This window comes from Camarhynchus parvulus, chromosome 24 (genome assembly GCF_901933205.1).
Source record: "Camarhynchus parvulus chromosome 24, STF_HiC, whole genome shotgun sequence".
Taxonomy (NCBI): domain Eukaryota; kingdom Metazoa; phylum Chordata; class Aves; order Passeriformes; family Thraupidae; genus Camarhynchus; species Camarhynchus parvulus.
The window spans coordinates 4,846,726-4,863,751 of NC_044594.1; the positions used below are offsets into that span (position 1 = coordinate 4,846,726).

The window sequence follows — 17,026 nt, forward strand, 5'->3', positions numbered from 1 at the left end:
CTGGACAGACTGATAGATATAGCTGGGGGCAGATGGACAGACACACAGACTCCCTTCCCAGGAAACCAGCCTGAAAACCCCCAGGTGGATTCCTGCACCATCATCCCGAATCCTTGTCGGTCCTGTCAGCCTGAGTGCAGCCCAGTGAGCAAGGCTTCAGGGAGGCTGTGTTTGAGATATGATGTATTAGGGAGCAAACCCTCGCTGATAAACTTCAAAAAAAACCCAAAAACCCAACCCTGGTGTTTTATAAATCTGAGAGTTTGGGACAGAGGGGGGCGAGGGGGGGTTCAGTGAACAATGGGCTCACAGTGCCTGAGCTTCCTGAGCTGCTGGGAAGTGCTGACAGCCCCTTCATCCTGCTCCCTCTGAGGAGCTTTCTCAGCCAGCCTGAGTCAGGCACCACTTTGTGCTACCAGCCTGATGAGGCTTTCCAGGAGAACAGCGAGCTTGGGGCCTGGAACATCCACATTTCTTAGGCCTTTATTTTTCTAGGATGGACACAGTGGGGCTGGGTCATTTACGGACTAAATGCTTTATGGCACTATAGGGGAATCTTATTTGGAGTGCCACCCATGCTGGCACTACAGGCAAGACTGGGAAGGGATGGAGAGCCCAGGAATCTCTGGAGCTGGCACCTCCAAGGAAATTCAGCAGCTGGAGGGTGGGAAGGGGCTTGTCCTAAGCCATGGAGACAGAGCCAGGAAGGGAGACAGGGGGAAGGCAGACCCAGGAGTCCTGGGGAATCCAGACTTGTGATGTGGCCAAGTGGTCACTTGGGGTCTATTTTGTGGCAGCCACTTTATAGGGAGAGAGGGAAAGGGGACTCAGGTACCTGGAGAATCTTGTGGATCTCATGGCCCACTTCAGGTTTGCAGCCTTCTCCTTCCCCTTCTCCTGATCTGCTTCACTGAAATCCCTAAGGCCAAGTCCTGCCTGGAAGTATCCGTGCTCCAGTCCAGATGAGTCAGGTCACCCCAGAACAGTTCCTCCTGCATGCCAGGTTTGGGCCATGGACTCTCCATGCACAACACAGGCTGGGTTTTGCAAGGCCCTCCTGCTTTAGGAGGGAGAAAGGTCCCTGGCCTCGTGGCTGGAATTTATATTAGCTTCCCTAAATGGGGAAAGCAGAACCAGGTGTCCTCGGGGTGCAGCCCTGTCATTAATCCAAGTGGTCCCTTGGGGTCTATTTTGTGGCAGCCACTTTACGGGGAGAGAGGGAGAGGAGGGCACAGAGCCCCAGGGCCTCTCCTGCCCAGCTGAGGCCGGGAGTGGTGGCACCCCCAGTGCCTTGGAAAGGTCCCAGCATGGGAACAAACCCTGCCCCTCTCCTGCTGCCAGCCCAGCCCCTCAGCCAGGCCTGCCCCGGTGTGTGCCCTCCTGGGGACCCCAGTGAGGAGCTGGGCTGGGTTCAAAGCCAGTGGAGAGCAGAAACCCAGGCTGCAGTTCCTGCAGGGACCAGGGGCCAAACCACCCCCAGCTGCTCCTCGAAACCCAGGGCACTGCTGTACATGGTGGCAAACACTGAACTGTGGGGCCCACACAGTCCCTCGCTGGCTCCAGGGACACATTCTGAGTGCTCCACACAGCCCCAGGACATTATTGACTGCCCCACACACCCCCAGGGCATTTCTGACTGCCCCACACACACCCCCAGGACATTATTGACTGCCCCCCACACACAGAGGACATTTCTGACTGCCCCTCATACACAGGGTATTTCTGACTGCCCCACACACACACAGGACATTTCTGACTGCCCCACACACACCCCCAGGGCATTTCTGACTGCCCCACACACACCCCCAGGACATTATTGTCCCCCACACACAGAGGACATTTCTGACGCCCCTTACAGACATCGGTACTGCCCCACACACACACAGACATTTTTGACTGCCCCACACACACACCCAGGCACCCCCCCCCCCCGGACATTTATTGACTGCCCCCCACACACAGGGACATTTCTACTGCCCCACAACCAGGACATTTCTGACTGCCCCACACACACACAGGACATTTCTGACTGCCCCACACACACCCACAGGACATTTCTGACTGCCCCTCATACACAGGACATTTCTCACTGCCCCACACCCCCAGGACATTTCTGAGTGCCCCACACACACCCCCAGGACATTTCTGAGTGCCCCTCACCCAGTGCAATCCTCCCAGGTCAGCAGAGGAGCTCCAGCTCCCCTCAGCACAGAGCTGGGAAGGCTCTGGGCTCTCACCTGTCTCCAGGTGTGGGCAGGGATGGTGGCACAGGGGCTGGAGCAGGGCAGGGTCTGAGGACTCCTGTGGCCTTTTCCAGAGGCTCTCCCATCACATTTACCCAGCTGCAGGGACATGAGTGTCAAACTGAGCCTCAAAACCTCACAGCATCACTTGTTCTGCAAGGAACTGCTTGTCAACTTACTATCTCTGCTAATTAAAACGATTAATTAACACATGTGCCGCATGTCTTTGTCACTCCTGGCCAGTGTTGCTGTGCCTGTTGCCATGGTTACATGAGACTTCCCAACCAAACTCTTTCTTTTCCCCTTCAAGACACAATGTGCTGTTCCTTGAGCAGAGGAACCACCACTCCCAGGGTCAGAGGAGGAAATCAGTAATTCCAAATCTCTTCACTAAGAGGAAGCAACTCATTGAGTGCAGAATGATTCAAAATTACTTCTATTTTACATTATCAGGCAGTTTGATTATTTCACAATTGAAAAATATTACCAAGCCATCTTTGGCATCCATCTGGGTGCACTGTTGGACTCAATGATCTCAGAGGCCTTTCAGCCTGAATGCTTATGTGATTCTCTGATCTCTGCATTGCTGTTAACCTGTTTCACAGATCCCAAATCCAGGAACAACACTGGGTTTTGACCTGAAGTCAACTCAAACCAAGTGAGAAGGGACTGATTGCTGAATGTAGGTGAGAAATCTGCTGCAGAGATGGATGTGAAGGACAGATTTAGCTTGGGGAGTGTCTGAAAGTAGCTGAGAGCCTGGTTATGAATTGCTGCCTTTATAGAAATACAGATCAGAGGGATCAAACCTTTCTGATTGAACTGCTCTAAATCAGTGATGGATTAAAGCCCTGTGGCTGAAGGCCACTCATTTCCAGAGTCAGACAGGATCTGGATGGTGCAGGAAGAGAGCTGGGATTCAGGATTGCTGTCCCTGGCAGTGTCCAAAGCCAGGCTGGACAGGGCTTGGAGCAATCTGGGACACTGGAAGGGGTGGGACAGTGGAAGGGCTGGCACTGGATGGGCTTTAAGGTTCTTCCAAGCCAACCTATCCTGGGACTGTGATTTCCAGAGGGGATTTCCAGAGGCAGGGCATGCTCAGGACAGTTGGCTCTGTTTGAGCCCTGTGCCCTGTCCCTGAACAGGGGTGCAGGGAAGGAGCCCCCACAGGGCAGAGAGCCCAGCTCTGCTCCCCACTCAGCCCCAGAGTCTCTCCCTGCTGCCCCAGGCAGAAGTGACAGCCCCCAGTGATGCCTGGGGCTGGAGAACATCCCCAGCCAGCAGCGCTGGCACTTCCTGAGCCACGTCTGCCTCAGCCCTGCTGGCCTCACAAAGACACATTATGGAGAAAAGGAGGAAGTAATGAGAAGATTTTTTTTCCTTGTTGTTGCTTTTTTAATATCAGCAGCAGAAATCCCAATGCACAGTGCACAGAGGCTGAAGAATGTGTCCTGAGAACCCTTCCCAGAGCCAGCCTGGAAAAGCAGATGCTCTCCAGCCAGCAGAGATGTTCCTGAGCCACGCAGGGCTGCAGGCACAGCCAAGGCACAGCTGCACATCCTCTGCACACCTACAGAACCACCCAAACACAGCCAGGAGCAGGCAGGAATGTGCCCACAGCACATTGGATGTTACCTCCAGCACAGGGTGTAAAACCAAACCATTGGCAGGCTGCAGGTTGCTCTTGTTGAAAGACACACAAATGCAGAAGTAAAAAACCCCAAACCTCACATCCATGGAGAAAAAGGCCACGCACACATGAGAGAAAAGGGAAGACACACATGCACAGCCATGGCAGCTTTACAGCTTTTAAGTCATCATCAGGAAACAAATTAACTCTTGTTTTAGGAAACAGCCCAAGCACTTCCAAGGCTTTGGGAGGGAGAGCCTGGCACCCCAGCAAACGTGTGACCCCCCCCAGCACAAAAACACTCCTTGCACTGCACTCCAGGCAAAATAATAATGGCTCTTTTGCTGGGGGAAAGGAAGGATAATGGTTACTTAGAAAGTGCTCCAGACAAGCTGTCAGGTTGAATTCAGAGAACTGGAGTCTACTCTGGGACAGCGCTGGCTCAGGGTGATCCCTTGTGAGTTGGGTTTCCTGCCTGCTACAGCTTAAAGACAACGATTCTTTGTTTCCAGTTTTTCTGGTGAAAAAACACACGCCTGCCTCCGAAGAGGGTCAGGGAGAAAGCAGACAAAACACTAACTCTGGAATTTCAAAGGAAAACAATTAAAAAAAAAGAAAGTATAAAAAGCAAAATCCAAGCGCGCTGGCTACTGTCTCCCCTGAACTCATAAATCCCTGCTTGGCCACACAGCCAAAATGAAAAGAGACCTAAAAAAGCCTCCCATTTTTCTGCTGCCGAGCTAAAAATGGGATATTTCATCACCAGGCACACAAATATCATAGAGAAATGTTTTAGCAAGTACAGACAATTAGGAGAGCACAAAGCTGCAGCTGCTTTTCCTCCGCCACAGCTGAACTGGGGAGTTTAAAACCTTTGCTGTGGAAAGGAACTGCACTGACACACTCAGAGAGAGTTTATTGGACGTGGTCAATATTTTTCACTACAACCTTTTAGATCTGAAAAATGGCCTTTTCAGGAGAAAGGGTTTATGCAGGAATTTGAGAGGTTTTCCTGTGGGAACTGTGCTTATGCGACCTCATTCCCTGCAGTCTCTGCCCCCTCTCCCCAATTCCCCCAAATCTGAACCTGTTACCCCAAATTGTCACTCAGTTTGCAAGTGGGAGAGAAGAGTTTTGAGGAGTTCCTGCCAGTTTAAAGGGAACAGAGGCTGCAGCCCTGGTGGGGAGAAAAGCAGCTGCACAGACTCATATTTTGTGAGGTACCAGGGAATTTGAGTGAGAGAGATTTTAATTGATGCTCCAACACCAGGAAACTCTTTCTTAGGGCCTCACAACGAACATTGGTACAAAGCCCCAGGAAATCACACTGGATTTCAGAGTTCACTGATTTATTTATCCTCTTAAATTTGCCAACAGCCCCACCAAACACACAAACACACACCTTGCACCCAAACATCCTCATTGTTCACACAACAGCTTCTATAATGTGATAAGTATGGGATAGCCACAGAATAAACCCTTAAAATTCCCCCCCTCCATCCCTGTCCATGTATTCCCACAGAGATTTCTTCCCTCTTTGGAAGGTACCACATCCCTTTTCCCTGTGCTGTGCTGGAGTTTCGGTTGGATTGCTGAGACTGTGGGCTGGTTTGTCACTGTTCTCAGCCAAATCTGGAAGGCTCAAGAAGGATCAAATCCCTCTCTGCAACTGCCTGCCAGGAGCCAGGGGGTGGGGGGGGGGGGTGTTGGGGTTTCTCCCAGGAACAGCTACAGGACAGGAGGAAACGCCCTCAGGCTGTGCCAGGGGAGGCTGAGCTTGGAATTTCCTCATGGAAAGGGTTGTTAAACCCTGGAAGGGGCTGCCAAGGAGGTTTGGAGTCCCCATCCCTGGAGGTGTCCAAGGAACACCTGGAGGTGGCACTCAGTGCCCTGGGCTGGGGACAAGGTGGGGATTGTTCACACGTTGGATTTGATGGTCTGGGAGGGCTTTTTCAATTTAAATGATTCTGGGATTCTGTTACCTTGGGCTGAGCACGGCGTGTGCAGAGCACAAACCTGTGTGAATGCAGCTTCTGAACCATGATCCTGAATGAACTGGAGGCAAAGAGCCCTAGGAAGCCTCTGGTTAATTGTCACCTGTGACGCTGAGCCTCCCCTCAGCCCCTCTCCCTGCACAAACATCAGTTCCCTGGGATCAGCAGTTTTGGAGCTGGGGGTGCTCAGCCTGGAGAAAAGGACACTCAGGGCTGCCCTCATCACTCTCTGCAGCTCCTGAAAGGTGCCTGTGCTCAGCTGGGGCTGGGCTCTTTCTCCAGCAGCACTGACACAACCAGAGCACACAGCCTCGAGCTGTGCCAAGGGAAATACAGGTTGGATATCAGGAAAAAGTTTTTCACAGAAAGAGTGATAAAGTTCTGGAATGGCTGCCCAGGGAGGTGGTGGAGTCCCCATCCCTGGGTGTGTTTAACAAAGCCTGGATGTGGCACTGGGTGCCAGGGTTTGGGTGAGGGGTTGGGGCTGGGTTGGACTCAATGATCTTGAAGGTCTCTTCCAACCCAGTGATTCTGTGAATTGGAAAGTACCACACATCCCAGCCCAGGCATTCCCACAGGCTGCATGGCCACAGGGAACTTCACACATCCACACACCAGGGTTCTGCCTCGCTGGGAGCCCCCAGCTCTGCTCTGGCCTCAGCTCCTGCACAGCATTCTGCTCGAGTCTTAAACACAGGAATTACACAGACCCCGACACACTAAAAGCTTTAAAACTGTGCTGGAGCGAGGCCAGAGAGCTCAGAGCCCTTTGGGGACGTGGCCCTTTGGCCTCCCAATGTTGTTGTATGTGAATATTCTTTCCATTTCCCTATAGAAAGCTGCTCAAATGACACTCTTCTGCAGGAGAGCAGTTTAAGGTCTCCCTGGACTGGGGCAGATCTGTGGGCTCAGATTCCTGTCCCTGTCTCCAGTACCCACAGCAGATCACTCATTTCTCCAAACAGTCCCAGAAAATGACCCAGACCATGTCTGCAGTGGGAGGGGGACACAGCTCTTTCCATTCAGCCATGAGAGCAGCCTCATTTCATTTCCCAGAAAATTGCTCTCCAGCCAAAAACCACTGGTGATTTTCATTAGAGCCATTTACTCCTCTGAGGCAGCTGAAGACAATTTGTCCCAGTGACGCTCAGTCCCATCCTTTGGAGTGTTTATGAGGCTGGGAAGGGAGCAGCTGAGGCAGCAGGAGCCTTGGAAGAGGACAAGGTTCTACCTGTCTGCTGTGAGAACACTCAGCTGCCCTGGGCCCCACTGTGGGACTTCAGGGTCTGCTGTAAAGATTCCCAAAATTCCTGCTGCAGAGGTCTTGAGCTGCCCCAAAGCAGAGCTGCAGCTCCTGTTTGCAGAGCTGGCACTGCAGGGAGTGAGGGGGCAGAAAGCAGAAGGGGAAAAGGGAGCCAGGTCTGCAGCTGCAGCCAGGGCACCAAAGCCAGCCCAGGGACAGCCCTGGGACAGGGCCAGGCTCCCTCAGCTCCTGGGGACACGGTCCTGGGAGAGGGAGCAGAGCCTGGGCTGCATCTGGAACATCTGCAGCTGTCTGTGCTGCAGCTGCACTTTTTTTTTCTGACCTGTGGGTTCTTTTTTCCAGCCGTGGATGGAACATGTTGTGTAAAGCACAGTGTCAATGTATGCAAAGGGCTCCTGTCTCTCCCTGCAATCTGCACAAGCAGCTTATTTGCACTAGTTATGTAGAAAAGCTACAGGAGGAGTGAAGAAAATGGTATTTTTTCCTATCTTTGGCATGGTTGGTACTATTTCATCACCTGCTTTTGAATCCTCAAGGGAAGGTGGTTAGAAAAACTCATCTGTTTTTATTCACAGACGTAGAGAGGAGAAATATTTACAGGATTGGTAGATTCCAGATGCATTGGCATGAAGAAAACTGTTTAATCTTTTGAGAAGTTAAAAAATAATTAAAAAATAATAATTTTAAACATGAAATTCTTTTTCCAAAAGAATATTATCTTCTGGAGTGAGAATATCATCTTGAAGTGAGCCCATTAAAAAGGAAACAAGGAAAATCCTGTTTCCTAAAAAAAACAGCCTGAGGAATTCCAAGTCCAGTTTTATGAGCATCATGAGTCTCTGCTGTGCTATTGGATGAGCCACTTCACTCTGCTCCCCAGTCCCTTATCTGCCAGCCTGTCCTGCTCTCCTGTCCCTTTTCCTTATCTCAGTAACCTCAGCCAGCTGCAGTGGCTTGGAGTGGGGCAGTTGGTGCTACACCAACACCCTGTGTGGAAGGAATGGTGGAATTTATGCCCTATAGGGAGAAATGGGGGAGGAATAGATGGGATTTCAACATTTCTACGTAGTTCTTAATTTTTATTTGCCTCTCTCCTGGGCGTGCTTGGTCCTTTATTGACACATGATGAAAGTTCCATGTGAAGCTGAGGGCTCCACGCTGACAGCAGTGAACCCAGAGCTCTGTCAGCTGCACTACAGAGACACCCTCGAGGCCACTAAAAATGCAGGGGGAGGGATGCTTTACCCTCAAATTTCTTTCAGTCTGAGTGACTCAAAGCCCAGGTCACAAAGTGTTTAAAATTTCAGAGGAGTGCAGTTCTACACAGAGATTTTCTCTTGAAGAAAAAAAAAATAATCAGACTTTTCTTTGCTTTATTTTTAGCAACTGCCTGGCCTGAGACAGAATGAGCAGAGGTTTGGGTGTAAGGGGAAATTGTGAAGGAGCACATGTCCCTACTTTATTCCCTTTATTCCCACTATATCCCTCCTACACAGCGCAAGCCCAGCTCAGATGAACTTTAAATAGATTTTTGTTAATGTCAAAGCAGCAGTCAGAGCACAGCCTGAGTGGCTCTGTCCCTGCATTGCCCCTGTTTTACCAACTGGGGCTGCCTCAGAGGAGAGAACAGTGCCAGGGAGCTGCAGTGGATTTACCTGTTGGACAGAAGGAGCTGCTGGAGGAGCAGCCCTGACTTCGTGTCCTGCTCTGAGGGAGATGTTGGGGGTGAAATGCAGGGAGAAAGGAGGGCCCTGAAGGCAGAAAGGAGGCAGCCAGAGCCTCCCTGCAGGAGCTGTTAAATGTGGGCTCTGTTTGCTGCAGCCCCTCAGTGCAATGGAGGTTTTGTCTCTCCTTCTGCCTTTCCCCAGTGTTCCTGTAATCCAAACTTGTGGCTTGTCCATGCAGCCACGCTCCCCTGAAGAGCAGAGAGCCATTTGTGACAGTCAGGGAGCTGGCACAGGGGCAGGCTGGCTCCAGGGGGGTGGGCAGGAGTTTCACCCCTCCCCAGAAACTTCTCCAAGGAGGAGCTGAACAGAGCCCAGGGAACAAATCCAATGTTCCTGCAGCAGCACAACGGGAAAGGCAAACCCCATTGCAGACTCCTGTCCCTACCCAGGAGTTACAGAGCACAGAACAGATTTTTGCTCTTTATCACCCTACTTGGGGGTGATAAATACACCCAAATATTCACTGTATCAATTCAATTTCTCTGTGTAGTAAGGGATGTGCTTCATCCTGTCCTGTCTGTGGCCATGGACTGGAACCAGGTGATCCTTAAGGTCCCTTCCAACCATTCTGGAATTCTGTGATCACACCAATATTCACAACTTTTTCCTGACTGAGAGTCCAGTTTGTCAATAAAAATAAGAACAAGGAGCAGGGCTGGAGCTGCAGAGAAAAACCTAAAACACCTGACTGAAGGACCCACAAAACAACTCCAAAGCCTGAAGGAGCCTCAAGAGGGTCGGTTATTAACTTTTAAACTCCAGGGTTTGTAAGCTTAGTTACGTGGTCAGAATTTCTACTAGACTAAAAAAAAAAGGGGGTTATTTGAAACAAAAAAGAAAATCAAACTATTCCAAAATGAAATTGTCAAAAAGATACATTATGTCTTCCTTGCTGGTTGAAACGAGCTACAGATCCATGGATGGGTTTGGAATACCTGAGTACCTGAGTGGCCTTTACAGTAGTGAAATTCATTGTGAGAAGATTTGATCCTGTCAACTGTGAACTCAGAGAGAAAAAGTCTCAGGCCTTGCTGTCTGTGTGAGATCCCAAACTGTTCACATCAGGAACAGAAAATGTGCCAGCAGTTCACCAGCTCAGCAAAACACCCGTGTGACAGTGACACCTTTGATGCCATGGTGCTGGCTGGACAAGCAGAGATGCCATTTCCAGCCTGGGTGGGGCTGCACAGTGACAATGATTCCTCTTTAACTGTGCTGTGAGTGCAGAACATTTTCTGCCAGGGATATTATTAACAAGGTCTAGTTTTAACCCAGTCAAACCCAGGACATTTATATGCAAGACACTGACCTTCTTTGGTGGCAAGACGTGAGGAGTCTGTGTGGGATGGAGTGTTGTAGACCAGCAGTGAGCTACCTGCAAGGCAAAGAAAGGGAGTTAGAGCACGGGGACCCATCAGGGCAAGTAGGGAATGTTGTTAATGGCATGAAAAAAAGCTAATTTTGCTGTTAATTAGGCACACATTTTCTGTGAAACTCATCTAAAAGCTTGGTAGCTGCAGGGCACATGTGCTGCCGTTTCCTCACTTGCAAAAAATAAAGATATTTGTCTCCCTCACTGAGTGCCTTGATGTCCCCCACTGAAAACTGATCTTAAGGGGGGAGGTTGTACAGGTACAGGATCTATCCCAGCACAGCCTCCAGAAATGCCTGTGGCACAATTTGTGTGACAGGATAAGGAAGAAGCTTTTCTCTCTCTGGCTGTGATAGAGAAATTTTCTGTTTGAGGAACAGGCAGGAGAAAAGACACAAATTGCACTGTCAGGACCTTTTTTGCCATTTTTAGAGTGTCACATGCTTGGTTTGTGGCCAGCAGCTGCTCAGTTCTCACTGGGATTCCAGCATCTCCCTGATCTGGGGAATTTGGGAGCAGCTCCTGTGCTTCAGAGAGGCCTTTCCATCCAGCCCCACATGACACACACAAGTGCAGCACAAAAAGAACCTGTTGGAAGGGTCTCTGCTCTGTACAGCCTGTGGGGGAATGTTCCTTTCTAAGCATTTCCCTCTGGTTCTCCTGTAAACTCTCCTGGAAATGCAGGAGGAGATCCTGGGAGTCCAGGGAAGCCAGCATGAAATACCCATTTCATGGCTGTCTGGTGAAGTGTGCTCACATCACCCCTGGGCTCACCTTCCTGCAGCTCTTGGAGCAGCTGCTGCTGGGTCAGTGACAGCCCTGACAGGGCACAGGGTCCTGTTTGTCCTGAGGCTGTGCCTGGAGCAGCACCAATGCTGCCCTGAGTGCTTTCACACTCCGCAGATCCCCTCCATGAAGGGGATCCTGCCCCTGAGCATCCCCAGCCCCTCAGCAGGGCAGGAACCCCTCCCAGCAGCTGGGCACGACTTGGGGCTGAGCCCTGCACGTTTCTGTGGGGCACAGGGTCCCAAATGACCCCAGTGCCCCTCAGTGCTCTCAAAGTGTCTCTCCTGTGAGTGCTGAGGTTTGGGCAGGTCCCTGCCAGAGCTTTTGCAGGTGCTGGATGCTGCTGGCCCTGTGCTGCAGTGCATTTCTGTCCTCCCCAAGGCAAACAGAGCCAGAGGCTGCACAAGCCAGCAGGACACGCATGCAGGATGTGCTGGGAAGCAAAGCTGCTCGCAGGGAGGGGAGGAGGGATGGTACCACATGCTGCAAGTCAGGGGATGCTTCCAGAGACCAGGATGGATGGTGAACGAGGAGGTAAAGAGTTCAGAGGGACCCCAAGGGCACCCTGGCTCTGAAAGCTGCCAATAGCCAAAGGGATTGGCTGGAATATTTAGAGAGATTGGCTGCTGGAGGAATTGAAACAACTCTGTCCACGTAACTCATGTTTTCATCGGATGGCTTCTGGCTTTGGCATTTCTTTCTCGAATATCTGTGGGGAAACTCCTGTCCACCACTCTCTCCTTTTCAGGTTATTTAAAGCAATCCTGAGTGCAACGCCCAGCCCAGCTTCCCCCTGCCAGACAGGGAAGTGCTGGGGAATTCAGAAACGTGGTTTTCTATGACTAAATGGGCTGCAAATGAGTGGCTGGGGCGGTGGGGGTGGGGTGATGAATAGCACTGAGCGAGCAGGATCAACCTACAGCTACTTTAGGGTAAAAAATGCAGCCCAAGCCACTGGAAAGGACCGGCGCCTCCCCCGGTTTAATTGCTCAAAGTTCTCACCTTTGCCCGGCAGTCTGAGGTTTCTGGTGGGAACACCACAGAGAGGAAAATGTGTTTCCTATTAAGGGTTTCAATGGAGGAGGGAAAAGGAGAAAGGCACAGACTCAGATCAGGACAGAGGGAAGCAGACAGACAGACAGACACAAGCCAGGCTGCTCCTCCCTCTCCTTCGGGGGCAGAGCTTTGGGTGATGATTTTTCATTTTTGTTCCAATTCCCTTCCCTAGTCAGCGACACCAAGGATGGATCAGCTCTCTGGTGTGGTTAATGCAGTGAGGGCTGTTCTCCCATAATTAATGTTTAAACTCGTTATTTTATGGCACCCCCCAGCTCTCCCTTTCTTTTATTTCCCTTGCATTCATAACAAAAAGATGGAGAAGGACTGAAAAGCAGAATTTTTCCATAAATCCTTCCCTCTCACAAGGCAGCTCATCTTTGAGAGGGGCAGGAACATCTTGGTTCCACAGTCTCAGGTTTATTTAATTTGAAAGTCTTTTTTATCCTCACCTTCCCCAGGCCCTGCACGGCTCCTGCTGGAATCCAGGTCCTGCTGCACTTGGCAGGATGGTTTTGTTGGGCATTAACACATGGCTCAAAAACCACCGGGCAGTTTTCTACTTCTCACCACAGCCTCATTCTTTCCCCTTCAGGCTCTTCCCCTTTGTGCCACCACCAGGGAGGGAAAGGATGGAGGTGGCAGCTCAGCTTCTTTTGATCTTCATCCCAAACACAGCATGGATGCATCCAAAACTCCATTCCCCTGCCCAACAGCTGCCTGGAGAGGATTCACCAGGCAGAATGTGCTGGAGAAAGATCAGTCTGGAGCCCCAAAGTGTGTGGGGATGAACAAAAGGAAGGCAGATCAAGGCATGGCTTCATGATTTTGGAGAGGGAGCTAAAAGGAACATGCAAAGAAAGATGATTGTTGGAGGGGGTGGGCAGGGAGTTCCCTGAAAGAGCCGCTGGGGTGTTTTGGGAGGCTCCAAAGGATGGAGAGTGCTGCAGGACTGGGCTCTGCACTCTGAAATCTCCTGAGGATCACAGAGGCTCTGGAATTCTTGCCAGCTTCAATGGCTTGTGGCAACAGGAAACAACTGCACCATTCTGGGCCAGGCCTAAGCCAGAGACTAAAGGTGCTGTGGGATGAGTTTGGGTTACTCTCAACTGTATTACACAGCTCACCTTGAAACTTCCACTGCTAAAACTGAGACTGAGCTTTTGTTGAGGTCATGCAGATGTCGCGGGTTTATTTTTTCAGTCTGGACTCATTTGTGCCAAAATAATGTATTTCATAGGCAGCTTTAAGGAAGTTTTCACCCTGATTAGGAGAGTAAAATGCTGAGAACCTTCTGGGAAAGCTCATTTTCAGGGGGTATCCTAGTTGAGTGAGGAAACAGCTCAGAAAGTTCAGATCAGGTTTGTTTCTTGGAAAACAAACCCCAAAGTTGAGGATTCATAAATCATCACATATCCAGCTTAACATCCCAAGACCACAAACACCTTTAGAGAGCCTGAGCAGAGGCAATCCAGCCTGTAGGTCTGCACTGCCCACAAATCCTCCTGTGCTGGTGGCCATCACCTGTTCCCTACCCTAAGCAGGGAATGTCTGTGGGCCAAACACCCTTCCAAAAATGGAAAACTTGTGAAAATGAAAGCCCAAATCCCCATGGCACTGAGCTCCAGGCTCAGCACTGGACATGCACTGGAAGCTGGTCTGGAAAAGCCATCAGCTCCTCTGGAAGGGGTTTCTGCCTGAGGGAGACACCCAGCACTGCCCAGAGCAGCTTGTCCTCGGGCTGGGAGCAGCTGCAGGGAAGCAGGAGTGCTCTGGGCAGCTCCAGCAGCCAGGAGCTGCCCTGAGGAGCACATCTGGGATCAGCACACACAGATCCATCATCCTAAAGTGGCATGGACTGGCACTGAATTCCCTGTGAAACAGGAGTGAGCAGTCTGCCTGAGTCCAGCAAAGTTCCTCGGGTTTTGCAGTGGCTTAAAAGCACAGAAATCACTGCAGGCACTGCCCTGGCAGGCCAGGATGTTCTGATGATCATTATTGCAGCAGCACTTAAATATTGCAGCTGCAGCAGGGCTGCAGTGCTGGGCACAGCCAGCACTGTGAGGCACAGCCCCTGCTCCACAGACCCACCATCCTGTGGTAGGTGAGGAATGCCATGGCTGACTCTCACAATTAAAAGGCAAATCTTAAGTATATGCTAAGAGAAGTTCTATAGATGTATAGTTATGTTTTACTCCCCTTGCATTGTTACCAGGGGGTGGTCTGGGTTTGGGATATTTGGGAGGGTTGGCTCATTACTATGGCAACAGATGACCTCCAATGTGTTAGAAAGTGATCTCCACCACTGGACAGTGAAGAAGGAGTTGATGGACATGATTTTGGGAGGGGCTAAAGGGTTAAAAGGTGGACCGTCCATTGTATGGATGAGCACATGGTGAAAGATCCTCTACTCCTGGCACGGTAATATTATCTCTATTCAGTCTTCTGTTGTACTTTTTTTTAATGAGGTTTTAATAAACCTTCTAAACTTTTGGAAGAGGTATCGTTCCTCACAATCCCAATGGAGGGGCCCAGAGAGAAGGCAGGATGGCTGGTGCCACCTTACAGAGAGCAAAACCTCCTCATTTCAGGTGTTTAAAGGCAAGGTGTGACCCAGGGACTGCTGTCCTGAATGTCAGCGTGCCCTGGTGCTGCCTTGCTGGCCATGGAGACCAGTGTGACCAGAGCTCAGTGTCCAAGGGGTCAAGCAGGAAGCTGCTCCTGAGCAATTCAGCAGCAGCAGATGGTAACAGCGGCCATTGAACCCAGGTTTTGGGGCTCGTGCCATGAGATCAACCATGCAATTCCCCTGATGCTGCCTTTGATCAGCCCAAACAATAGGACACAAACACTGGGGATGATCCTGGAGATGCCACCTGGAGAATTCCACTCCTCTGCCAAGCTTTCCAAATCCAGCCTGCTCGTGTGCTTTGACTCCATCCAACTCCATCTCTCTGACAATTCTCAAACCTTATCAATAACACAACTCAAGTGTCTCACTGGGGTGTTTATCTTGTGGGAATTGAGAAGCGTTTCCTGTTCCAAAGTGCCCGATTTCCCCAGCCCCAGGCAGCAGGTTTGGCCTGCACAAAACTGCTTTCCCATTTCCCAGGAAACTGTCTAATTCCACAGGCAACCCCTTGAAAGCTTCCTATGGACTAGCAGCTCTTTTCTGATGAAACTGAATTAAATTTGCCAATGATTTTGGATGGGAAAATTATTTTATTGTCCAGTCACAAGGGACAACTGTTCAAATCCAACAGTTTGGGGTTTTTTTGTTGTGAATCATTTCCTTGGCTCGACTTTTCAAGAAAAATAAAGGTGGGGCTTCCAGAGGCACCCATCTGTGATCTAACTTCTGTGCCACTGGAATCTGTGAAACTCCCACTGATTTTGGGCAGGGAGAGATCAACTTTGAAGAAACACCCTAAATTCTGTATCTCTGCTTTGCTGGTCAGAGGAGATATCTTCAGCTGCCTTTTCATAACAATTGGATTTTCTAGTGGAGAAAATACACTTTTGCCTTTCTCTCCCTGCCCTTCCACCTTGATTCATGGCACCTTCTCCTGATTTTTGAGTGCTTAAATAATGATAGTCCTATAAAAGCTGTTTCACTGGGGAAAACAGCAGAGTATGTGGGGCCCAGCTCCAGTTCTCTGCCTCATCAGAGCACCATTACCCTCAGCACACTTTTGTGAGGAAAGGAAATGCTTTTAGCTCCATTTACAAGTGAAGAGGAGACATTTGGAACCTGTGGATGTGATCATGATTGCACAGAAGTCTTGGAAAAGCTGAAATCTAAGACTCCCAGCATCAGGTGCATGTGCCATCCCTAAGGTGATCATTCCTGTTTGGGTGCTGGGATAACACTTTTCCAGACTGCTCACAGCTCCTGGGTTTGGGGCTTTATAGAGCAAAAAGGGAGATTGGATCCATCCCATACTCAAGTGTGGGGCAGAAAGGAGCAATAAAGAGCTTCCACAACCTTTTTCTCACAGTCCTGGGTCATTTGCACAACATCTGCACCAGCAGATTTACATATGGGGAATCACTCTTGGGTTTTGAACTCTCTCCAACAAACCCGGGCCTGCAGGAGCACAGGAAAGCTCCAGCCCTGGCCAGTTGTGGGTCCTGTTCATGGGGAGGGCACAGCCCTCTGACTGCACAGCTATGGAATTGCTTGCCTGAGACAAATCAGTTAATGTCAGGCTTAATCTCCATGGCAAATTTGTGTATTTTTATCACATAGCCACAGATGTTGTTATCTGTAAGACTTATCTAATCTCCTCCAGAGCCCTGCTCAGTTCTTCACCTCCCTGATAGCACCAGTAGCTCCATCTGTGTTGATCTGAACTTTCCAAGCCCATTTTACTCCTTTTACTCCCTGTTTCCCTGCTTGCTCTCTCTGCTTGCCTTTCTCTGCTCATTTCCCTGTCCCTTGCTGCAGGAGGAGCCCTGGGAGTTCACCCCAGCGCAGGGGCTGGGATGGGCAGGGCAATACTCACTTTCCCTGAGGTAACTGAGGTGAGACAGCAGAACTTCTGTGTTGTAGGGGGAGGTGGTGCGCAGGAAGTCGTCCTTGTTCATTTTGCAGAGCTCCTTGCCGTCCATGTTCTGGAAGATGGTGGTGTCGATCTCCATCAAGCCGTACTCCTTGATTGCCCACTCCAGCCACTGGCGCACGTGCTCCTGGGTCCAGAGGGTGGGATCTGCCAGGGGAGAGCACAGGATGGGCACACACACACACCTCAGAGTCCCTGCAGCCCTGACACAGCACCAGCCATTGTTCCACAGGCAGAGATATTGAATTTACTGACCCCCTTTGCCAGGATGAACTGGCACCGTCCGGGAGCAGGGCTCAGCATGGACAGCCTGGCCTGGTCACTGCTGCCTTCCCCACCTGCCCAAAGCCTGCTTGGGAACAGCCCCGGTGACATTGGACTCTTCTCGGTCT

General features: G+C 50.6%; 1 protein-coding gene across 4 annotated transcripts in view; it reads right to left on the bottom strand.

Moving 5' to 3' along the window:
- Positions 1-17,026, bottom strand: part of FLI1 (Fli-1 proto-oncogene, ETS transcription factor) — a 91,806-nt gene that overhangs the window by 10,090 nt on the left and 64,690 nt on the right. For all 4 annotated transcript variants that reach the window (XM_030964904.1, XM_030964905.1, XM_030964907.1 and 1 more), the window contains 2 exons: positions 16,578-16,781; positions 10,168-10,233 (listed from right to left, as the gene is read on the bottom strand). In XM_030964904.1, coding sequence (XP_030820764.1) covers positions 10,168-10,233; positions 16,578-16,781 — 270 coding nt within the window. The remainder of the gene's footprint in view (positions 1-10,167; positions 10,234-16,577; positions 16,782-17,026) is intronic.